The following is an 11,726-nucleotide window of genomic DNA, read 5'->3' as shown; positions in this document are numbered from 1 at the left end:
ACAATTAACATACATGTATTACAGTACTTTTCATGTTAGTTAATGTCAGTTTAGAAAAATAGCTCACTGTGCATTGATTAATGTTAACAAGGGTGAATTTGGAAGGTAATAAGGCATTAGTAAATGTTGAACTATAAAAAATACTGTGCAAGTATTGCTCATAATTAGTCCATGTTAGTAAATACATTAACTAATGAAACCTTATAGAAAAGTGTGATCAAAATATTCAGAATTGTTTTTGAGTAGCAAATCAAATTAGAATAATTTCTAAAAAAAAAAATCATGTGACACTGAAGACTGGATACAAATTACTGAAAATATAGCTTTTCCCCACAGAAGAAACTTACACTTTAAAATACATTCCTATAATAATAATAATAATAACAATAATAATAATAATAATAATAATAATAATAATAATATATTACACAATATTACTTGCATTTTAAAATGAAACTTTTTTGGTTTAAGGCCATATGATTCAACTTTCAAAGCTGAGAATGAATTTAGACCTAATGAGAGATAAAATAATTCAAAGGAAATCATTCATTCCTTCATTCATTTTCTTTTCAGCTTAGTCCCTTTATTAATTAGGGGTTGCCACATCGAAATAAACTTATCCAGCATTAGTTCTATGCAGCTGATGCCCTTCCAGCTACAACCCATCACTTGGGAACACCCATACACACTCACTCACACACATACATTACGGACAATTAAGCTTACCCAATTCAGTGCATGTCTTTGGACAGTGACGAAAACCGAAGCACTCGAAGGAAATCCACGTGAACGTGAAGAACATACAAACTCCACACAGAAATGCCAACTGACCAAACCGAGGCTCGAACCAGCAACCTTCTTTCTGTGAGGCGACAGCACTACCCACTGCCCCACCGTGCCACCATGAAATCTTAAAAATATAATTAAAATAATTTAATAAATTACTCTTGAGTGGTTTTAAACTCTTATTAATGTGCTTTTGTTTTTTTTCTGTTTAACACGAAACTTGGTATTCTGTAGGATGTTGGGGAAAAAAATGCTGTGAAAGTCTATGAGATACTATGAAAGTCAACTGCTGCTGTTTTCCAACATTCTTCAAAATAACTTCTTTTGTGTTCAACAGACAAAAGAAATTCAAACAGGGCTTAAACAAGAGATGGGTTTGTAAATGACAAGTTTACGGCACATTTCTAAACGTTAGGTTACTGCGCTTATACATCTAATGAGCAAAATTCCTTCAAAAGAATGCTCTTCATAAAGAAAGCCATTTAAATGTTCATTATCCAAAGCCTGACAGCATCTATGCAAAACCTCACTTGTGCAGTAAGTACACCTCGATTCTTGACATTCAGTTAATGTGGAAACTAACCTAATTTGGTCCAAACTCGGAATACTCCATTGACACAGAAATGCGTAAGAGGTGAATTGTTACGACAACGCTCGGGTCGGAGTACACAAGACTACGAGGCTCTGCTGTGCTCTCTCTGGAGAACTTTACACTCATTTCCCCTCTCATTTGCACATTATGACATTTCGGTCATGTGACATTTTTTCAGCTAATAATACACTTGTAGAATTACCTTTTACATTTTTAAAGGTCATTCACAACAGTTAAAGCTTAACTTTTTAGGGATGTAATGGAAACAAGGATTCCACAACTATACCCTCAGAGGAAAAAGATATGTACATGATGTGGCAGAAGACATCAGAGCTGAAAATAAACAGAATATAGAGGCTCATTGCTTTAACATAAGTGACCCCTGCAGGACATTCTTGGTGTTGGAATCAAGAATTAACCTTTTAACATGTCAGCATTTGAGGAAAAGGATACCAGCTAAAGGATATTTAGAGAGGGCACAATTTATAGCTTTTTTGAGTGATATAAAAAATTATATATATATATATATATATATATATATATATATATATATATATATATATATATATATATATATATATATATATATATATATATATATATATATATATATACACACACACATATTATATTACCTGGAAAAGTATGCACAGATATCTGAATGTCTGTAATAGGTAAAAGTGGGGACAAAAGTAAAGTGGGACAAATGTACAAAGTAATTTTCTTAGAGCTCTTACAACATTTGCTTTCCAGGCTATAACAACACATTCAGCATGCAACCCTTGGTAGAGCTGCCAAATATCATGTCATTTTATTATTGTCCAATGTGTCATGGTAATGATCAATCTACAGGTTATTTAGTACAATAACACATCTATAAGTTTGCAATGTCTGAGTTTTGCAGTTTAAAAGTAAATCAGATTTAAATGGCAACAGTTCATCACCTTGGAATAATAAGGTTCTATCTGACATTTTTGTCAAAATTGAGTTACTGACATTTTCTTATTAAATGACTTTTTTTTTGTTTACAATATGGGATGTTTTTTATAAGTTGTTAACATTTGAAGAATAGTTTGAAGAAGTTTTTTTTTATTTTAAAAAACAAATGTTATACACATACTCTTTGCTATGGAATGCAAAAACTTAGCCTCCCAAAACAGCTCCCCCTGCCAACCCATCCACTTTGGCTGCTCTTTGCTGAGGGTGCCCGTCTGTTACTGCAAGACCTGCTCCGCTGCCCCAGCCCACTTCACCAGCTAAGCTGCAGCATCAAGCCCCTCACAGACGACCAGTGCCCCTTTCCCCAGGCTGCTGCTAAGTCCAGTAAAAGAACCGCAAAGCATCCCTGAGATGGACCACCAGGAGAAAAGGCGGTTTGCTCTTTCCTCTGGTGACACCTTTAACACCATTACAACACCAGGCTGCTGGCCTTATGGCCGGTGGCTACCAAATTTTCAATAAAAGAGCAACTTCACCTTTCTCTGGGTGTGAAAGCTCGAACGCTGCTAGCATGGAACGTGGTGCCTTCCAGCTTACAGGATCAGTTATCTTCGCCACAATTTGCAAGAGTGCCAGAGGATGGGCTTCTTTCTCTCATAATTCCAGCCGCACCACAGGCTCTTGGGTGGAAGGTAAGACTGGACCCCTCATCTTCCGCTCTTCCTCGAGACCCCTCCTATGGGTAAGCTCTGCTTTACCCTGTTGCCCCACCACTGGTGCGTCAGCGATTGTGCCTAGATAAGGTGAGGCTTCTACAGCCCGTACTTCATCGTACCCAAAAAGAGTGGTGGGTTAAAACCAATCCTAGATATGCGCATTTTGAACCACTGCCCTCACAAGCTACCATTCAAAATGTTCTGAGCCTATTCGCACCGACACTGCAAGATCAGTGAGGACGAGGAGAAAGTCTTGATATTTGTCCATCTCTGGCCCAACCGGATCTGGATATCAGAACTCCCTCTCATTGCGACGGCCCCTCCCTGGCAGATTCCTTTGAGGAAGGACCTTTTTTCATAGGGACAGGGCACCATCTGGCAATCGTGCCTAGATCTCTGAAATCTCCACGTATGATCCATAGAGAGACCGCAGAGGACTAAGATGACCTACCAGCTTTGCTGGTTAACACAATCACTCAGGCTAGAGCACCATCTACAAGGCATACCTACGCTCTGAAGTAAAGTCTGTTGGATGATACAGACTTCATTAAGACATGCATTCTGGATGGTATTACCGTGGGAAGGCATACCCAGGTGAAAAAAAGTGCACTAAAATACACTTATTTAAGTATACTTAGTACACTTTTCAGTAATGTACTAAAAGTGCTCTATTTTCGCACACTAATTTTGTACTTAATGTACTAAAAGATAGTATTAAGTATATGTTGAGATAAACTTAATACCATCTAAGTGCACTCAACTGTGCTATTTTGAGACACACTGAAATTGAACTAAAATGTGCTTTTAACATACTATATCTGTATTTTAAATATATATATTTAGTTTCAACTAGAAATACAATTAAACCCTAATCTTAAACATTTATAAATACATTTAAGAATAGCTTAAAGCATAATAGTAATATATTAAAAGAATATACAAAATGTGAAAGCAGTGTGCTAAAATACACTTTAAGTATATTTAGTACACTTTTCAGTAATGTACTAAAAGTGCTCTATTTTCGCACACTAATTTTGTACTTAATTTACTAAAAGACAGTATTAAGTATATGTTAAGATAAACTTAATACCATCTAAGTGTACTCAACTGTGCCATTTTGAGACACACTGAAATTGAACTAAAATGTGCTTTTAACATACTATATCTGTATTTTAAAAAATGTATTTAGTTACAACTAGAAATACACTTGAACCTTACTTTTAAACATTTAAATATATTTATGACTAAATTACAGTATAATAGTAATATATTAAAAGAATATTCAAATTGTAAAAAAGTGTGCTAAATACTGTATTAAAAGTGCTCTATTTTCCCAAACTAATTTTGTATTTAATGTACTAAAAATTAGCATTAAGTACAGTTTAAGATAAACTTAAGTACATCTAAGTGTACTCAACTGTGCTATTATGAGACAAAATGAAGCTGATCTAAAACGTGCTTTTAACATACTAAACATTTATTTAAACACAAAAAAAAAAAAAATAACAATGTACTAAAAATGTATTTGCGGGTATTTAAGTGTATTTTAGTTGCATTTAATTATATATTTTTTTTCACCTGGGTAAACAATCCTCCCTAAAGCACACAACTTTCCTCCTAAAATATGCATTTGAATGGTTTATTAATCATTTGCTTACACGCAGTATAATTTTTCTCATCTAATGTGTGTTTCTCTGTTGCAACACATGCTCCATGCCAATTTGCCAAAGATAACGATATCAATATGTTTAATCTCAATGCATTTCTTTGGAAACTTCTTTGCACAATCTGTTTCAGCATAGAGAATGTCTTTAATCTGGCTTGACCGTTTCTTAATTACTACACAAAGTAAACTGTTGCATTTATACTTTATCCTTTCTCTCTGACAATTTTTTATGTTTTCTTTCATTATTATTATTATTATTATTATTATTATTATTATTATTATATCCTTAACAAAATATAATTGATGAGTGATAATATGCAGCAAGTCTGTAAACAACTCATATGACGGCTCAGGCTATTTTGAACTCCTTGCATCTTTCAAACTCAAATAAGGCTACTTGGGGTTGTGCGTAGTCAACAGTCATTTTTCCTCTGTATTTTTCTATTCCACAATTCAAACTCCACTAAACCCATCTAATCCTAAAATAACATGCAGAGCATTTTAATTTCTATTCTTCGAAATGACCGTTGAAGTCTTGCTGACAGACGCCACCACGCGTCGTGCCACTGTAAACGTTTTTTTACAGTTTATTTTGTGAAAAATATTCATACGTAACAGCTTCTGTAATGAATATTAATCATATTTTGCTTTCCTAGACACTCGGTTGGAAGGTTACACATCAACGTCAGCGTAAAGATATTAATATTCATGAGGTAGGTCTCCGCCATAGAATCGTCACTGGTCCTGAACAACTCAATACTACTACTAACACCTTAGTAACTTTTCTCAGCAGCCTTTATTTTTTTTAAACAAAGGTCATAGCATAGGATAATTATTAAAATTGATTTATCACAGATTTATCAACCTCCTAAATGCGTTTGAAAAGATGCTGAATCCTTCATCAAACGGCGAGTCGTCTCATGTTGTGGTGAACTATGTTGAGGAGTACCTGGAGCTGGTTGAGTCTTTGCCTTTGGACCTACAAAGATGTGTGTCTCTTATGAAGGAAATAGACGCCAAATATCAAGGTGAGAGATTACAGACATTTCCACATGGCAGAAGTGTAAGCACAGTAACACTGCATTGTTTGAGCAACGGGTGTTAGATGTCACACTAGCTAGCTGGCTAGCGGCTAACTGTTAACGTTAGCACGTGAAACAGGCAAGTTTGAAACAGGCAATATTGCGAGTGTAAAGCTGCCCAGTTTATTAAGTATATTGAGTAAATGCATTTGCTATTGTTGTGCACATTATTTAGCGGTTTCTATGAAATCGCCACACATCCTGTTCGGATGGAGTCTGGCAGCGTCTAGCGCCACCAAACTTCCTGTTACAATAATCACGTAGCTTGAAATCACAACTGTGTGCTGATGTTGTGTGCTTTGAAAAAAATCATAGAAACAGTATATACACAAACCATATTGTTAGCAACTCCGTGTAACGTTTCTGTCAAACGTGGTTGGGCATTACTAGGAGTCACTACAGGGGCAATCTGATTTCACAAATTGTTTTTATAGTTAAAAAAGTTAGAAATCTCCTGCGGTAAGCTTTTTTACTGAGGGATTTGTTCATGCCATTAACGAGATTCTTTATTAATAAGATTGATTATAGTAGCAATTCACCCCAAAATAAAAGTTAATAATAATTACTCGCCCTTATGTCATTTAAATCCCCTAAGACCTTCATTCATTTCAGGAACACAAACTAAGATATTTTAGACAGTCCAGAAAAGGAAGTAAAACATTGCCAAAATTTTCTACGTGACTTCATCGGTTCAACTTTAGTCATATGAAGTTTCAAGAACACTTTGTGCTCTAAAAAAAACATTGTCAGGTTGTTAGGGTCCATGTTTACTACAGTCAGTATGACATTGCTATTAGAGTCAGCAGTACAACATGTAAGCTTCGTATTGCCTGTAATACACCCTGATGCACACCCTAATTTAGCGCAGAAGACATAAGTAAAGTTGTTTTTACAAAAAATAAATAAATACAATGATAAAGTGTTCCTAGAGCTTCATTTGATTAACCGTTACAGTTGAATGTTTTGACATGAGATTGCAGGCCTGTTGCCAGCCTGGCCTAAGGGGTGTATTTTGATTATTAATTATGAAATTTATTTACTGCATTTTAGTGACATTTAAGCACTATTCTGAATTAGCTGTCACATGGTCATCATAACCACACTTTTTGACTATTTTAGCCAAAATAGTATTCAAATACATTTTAATATGGGTCTCTTTTAGTGCTTTACAGCTTTTTATGGTCATTTTTTTGCTTCAAATTGAGGTCCAAGATTTAGAATGAAAGTTACTTGTAAAATGTTTTCTCTATTTAAAAACAATACAGCAGCGAAAGGGGATTCCTCTTAGGTCAGATTGTATGTTTTCTTGCATAGCTGGATGTTGGATTCGTAAAAAAAAAAAAAAAAAAAAAATGTTAGCATTGGCCAAAACTGAACTGAAGTCACACTGAAGCATCAGCCAACAGAGAATTCTGCTTCGCCTTAAAGCCTCTTCGATGGGTTATTTTTCACCATGATAACATCAGAATCAGAATCTTTATTGTCATTGTACAAAATACAACGAAATTTATGTTTGCCCTTCTCCTCAGTGCAATCCTATTTATCTAAAACATCCAACAATAATAACAAGAGATAAAAAGATAAAATGGCAACAATAAGATAAAATGACAACAATAATCAATCATTAAAATAAAAACAATGCAATACTAAAAGTGCATATGATGTGCGTATAAAGTGCTTTTTCTAGCAGCAGGTTAAAAAGTGAATAAGATTAAAATAATTTTTGACCAGAAACACCCTCGATTTAATGTCCATTCATTATTGCAACAGCCCTTGGATATGTACTATATTTTAATCTGCTTGTTTTAGCAGATATAAGACAGACTGTCATAGCAGTCAAAATAGGACAAATTAGCTCATGCATGAGACAAATTCTGGACCTTTGTCAGTGAGGGGTGGTTCTTCCAAACCACTCAAACTAGGGTTGGGTGATGTCGACCAATTTGGCATCGTAAGATTTCTAATGTGAAACATTGCGATGAACGATGGCATCGTCATCATAGGCATTTGTGAAATAATTATTCATGATTAATTAATTAATTCCTAACAAATAAATTATTTGTTTGTAGCCAATTTGACCCGCATGGTCTTTGTTTTACCCATAACCAAATCATAAGTAAATAAAGATTAGTTACACACAAATTACCACCTATCAATCACTTTTTCCGCGGGACCCTGGCATGACTCTGGCAGAGTGATCTGTGTCATTATAATGGTGTTGACAACCTTGGTTGGTAAAAACAGGTGCACAACCAACAGTGTCTGAGGTTTACTCTAAAATGACTAGGTACAAGCGTGTCAGCGAAAGATTGAAGCAGTTTACTGATGCTGTGACACAACACCTGATAGATTCAAAAGACCAGAGTCGTTAAACAGAGACAAGATGAATTAAATATTACGTTTAACAACTATAGTGAGACGCAATCCAGCGGGACAACCTTGATAAACTGTGTGACGTGCACTACTCAAAACCATAGACTGTAAAATATATGGACGTAGTATCCGTGACGTCACCCATAGGTTTCTAAAGAGCGCAAAAGAAGCCACAAGTAGGCGCGCCCAACCGTCGCCATTTTGTCCGCGCGTCATCACACCCACGGCGGGATACCAAACATGGGCAAAGAGGCGGAGAGCGATCGGAGCTACAGACGCATGCTGCAATTTGCTTGGACCTGGTTCAGACACCTGGTTTACTTTGGGAGAACGCTTAATACTTTATCACCTGTGACTTGTTTGTATTCTGACCACTTGTGCTTGGTTGTACACTTTATCAATAAAGTGTTTAGTCTTTTAAAAACACTGCTGTAATACACTGAGCCACTAAACATTGTTCTTATGACGTTTCTCAACAGGAGGAAAACGCGAATTACATCCAAACACTTCAGATATAGTCTGTGTTAGTAAATGCAAGACTATTAATGAAATCCAGCATAACACTGTATGACAACGCTTCACATGACTGTTCTAGAGCCTACAGCTAATCAATCTGACAGATTCTGGAGTACATTACAGCTCTAAATATAAATATAAACGATAAATGATCTAAAATAAAACAAAAACATGTATTGAGATGGTATATAAGTATATAACTTTACTCACATGGGAAACGGAGGCCACGTGAACGGTTTGTGAGCACAATTAAGTGCACTAAGCATGACATTCCATCAAATAATTGTAGGAAACAAGTCCAAAAGGCAGTTGACTGTGTAAAGCCACATAAAACAACACAGAAATACGATAAATATGCCGAGTTCAGTGGCTAATCTGCCGGATTCAGCTGAGGTGACGTGACTGCGACCAACGAGACCTAGCTGTCAATCAAGTGGCCACGCCCTTAATTATGCAAATTTAATATAACTTAATATAAAGGAAACGGATGAGTTATAAAAAAAATTCACCCCCCTCACAGTTGTCATGAAGGGTAATATTAGCTGTATTAACCAAAATCTTTTTTTGTACCAGGCTGTAAACACCTTTTTTTCTGCTGTAAAGTTGGCCATTCTAACAGTGGGCTCAATTGAAAGTTGCTCTGTTTTGGAGCCAGGAGCGGCCAGGACTAGCGGAATTTCGGATGAATTGCAGTTTTAGTTACTTCCGTATTGGCTTCCTGAGAGAGAGCGGGAGGTTGCCGCTTGCTCAAAACATTTGCTGAGCTGGAGCTGAGACGAGCACATGACAGTATGTGTGTGTGGTCACGTGATGTACATTTTCAGCAAGTGGTACTCAGATAATGTGGACAGATGGCTTTTCAGAAATGCTAGGTGAAACACTAGTGTGGATGTGGATAGTTTTAAAAGGGCATTTTAAAACAAAAACAAAGAGGTATTAGTGTAAACAGGGCCTAAGTGCGTATTTTTCGAGAGCAGGTTTCCGAAAGGGGGCGGGACGGAGGATCGCGATGCCTGCTTAGCATTGTGACGTCCATAGCCGATGAATAATGGCATCATCTATTGACCCCACCCCATTTTGGATATGAAAAAATGATTGACACATCATAGCAGTGCATATACCATTTTTATATTGTAGTCTGTTACAGTTACTACTTTTTTAAATGTCTAACTAAAATTCTATTTTAAATGTCAGTTATTATGGTAGTAATTATGTTAACATTTGCCATATTTTTTTACACTATTCCTGGTGTGCTGATCATACAGAGATCCTCAACGAATTGGATGAAGCTTATGAAAAGCACAGACAAGAATCCGATCCGGTCCAGAGACGTCGTCTGCTCCACTGCATCCAGCGCTCGTTGATCCGCACAGAAGAACTCGGAGATGAAAAGATCCAGATCGCAGGCCAAATGGTGGAAATGGTGGAGAACCGCAGCCGACAGCTGGAGTGGCACGGCGAGCTTTTCCAGGCCAGTCATGACTCTCCGGAGAGCAGCGTGTCAGTGGGCAGCACCCCGAGCGCCATAACAACCACAGCCATGACGACGATTTCTGATATACTGCTCTCGGCCAGTAAACTTACTGCAAATCGGAGACGAGAGGAGACCCCGAGTTCAGTTGACAAATCTGGTGGAAAGCGTTCGAGAAGGCAGAAAAATGGCTCAGAGAATCGGGAGAACTCTAATTACAGCTTGGAGCACATCGAGGATGTTTCATCAGGCACGCCAAAAGAAAAGAAGCCTAAGGCATCAGCAACATCATCCAAAAAGAAGAAGAGGTCCAAGAGCAAGCAAGACCGAGAGCCGTCGCCAACTGACCTGCCCATTGATCCCAATGAACCCACCTACTGCCTTTGTGAGCAGGTGTCCTACGGAGAGATGATCGGTTGCGATAATGACGAATGCACTATTGAATGGTTTCACTTCTCATGTGTTGATCTGCACCATAAGCCCAAAGGGAAATGGTACTGTCCCAAGTGCAGAGGAGACAACGAGAAGACCATGGACAAGGCATTGGAGAGGTCTAAAAAGGAGAGGGCGTACAACAGGTAGTGTCAGGCGAACTTTCTGACATTCGAGAGTTAAGCGATCAGTTTTGAGAAGTCTGTGATGATGTACCAGGTCAATGGTTAGTATATCTTTTAGGGATATATTTCTGAGAGGATTCGCTCATCAGTTGTGTAGTTATCAATGTTCTACAGCGTTAGGAGTATCTAGTTCATCCAACATGACAACAGTGCATTTTTATGTTCAGCTACTTGTATTTATGTCTTGCGTAACTGTACATATGTTCATGTGAAATAAGCCACACAGGTCGCAGTATTGTTGCATGGCTTTTGTTCTTTTAAAACACAAGGCCTTACAATATTGATAACGTTATGAGAAGGTTCCATTAGTTAATGTATTTGCAACAGTATTTATTCATTTTTGTTAATATTAGTTAAGAATTACAAAGTTCATCGGCTAAAATGTTTCATTTGTTAGCATTAGTTAAGATTAAAGGGATAGTTCATCAAAAATGTATATTTACTCATGAATATGCGCTCAAATAATTCTGAACCTTTTTCTATTGTACTCAAAAGAGGATATTGTGAAGAATGTTGGAAAATAACAGCCATTGACTCTCATGGTAGGAATAAAAAAAAATTGATGTCAAATGGTTTTTATTATCCAACATTTTTTATTGTGTTTAACAGAAGAAAGAAAAATCAAACCAGTTTGGATTAAATGATGGATGAGTAAATAGCAGAAGTTTAATTTGTTGGACAAACGAATCCCTTTATCAGTGAGAAACTTGCGAACCTGAGCTGCCAAGCCATTCTATAAACAGAAGTTACAAATGTTTGTTGTTAACGCATCCTTTCATTGAGAACTTTTTGTAAAGTTTCACTATTAAGTGTTAGCTCAGGTCCACTGTGGACCAAACATTTTGTCTTCGACACTTCTGTAACATGATCAATTGTGCATGTTCTCCAAGAAGTTTTTTTTTCCTAATAAAATGGTGACGTTTCACCAAAGTCTTTGTCGTAAATTCAAATCAGTCTTAATTAAATGG

At 36.7% G+C, this 11,726-nt stretch overlaps 1 protein-coding gene across 2 annotated transcripts; it reads left to right on the top strand.

The window, feature by feature from the left end:
• Positions 1 to 5,095: 5,095 nt before the first annotated feature.
• ing1 (inhibitor of growth family, member 1) lies at positions 5,096 to 11,688 on the top strand. 2 transcript variants are annotated; one of them, NM_001040356.1, is given in 4 exon segments: positions 5,096 to 5,267; positions 5,356 to 5,412; positions 5,555 to 5,727; positions 9,936 to 11,685. In NM_001040356.1, coding segments are annotated over 2 exon segments (930 nt in total). In that variant the 5' UTR covers positions 5,096 to 5,267; positions 5,356 to 5,412; positions 5,555 to 5,585; the 3' UTR covers positions 10,724 to 11,685.
• Positions 11,689 to 11,726: the final 38 nt, after the last annotated feature.

Source organism: Danio rerio, chromosome 9 (assembly GCF_052040795.2).
Source record: "Danio rerio strain M-AB ecotype USA chromosome 9, GRCz13ab, whole genome shotgun sequence".
Classification (NCBI taxonomy): domain Eukaryota; kingdom Metazoa; phylum Chordata; class Actinopteri; order Cypriniformes; family Danionidae; genus Danio; species Danio rerio.
The sequence above is the reverse complement of the archived record's forward strand: the minus strand, read 5'-3'. Positions and strand labels throughout refer to the sequence as shown.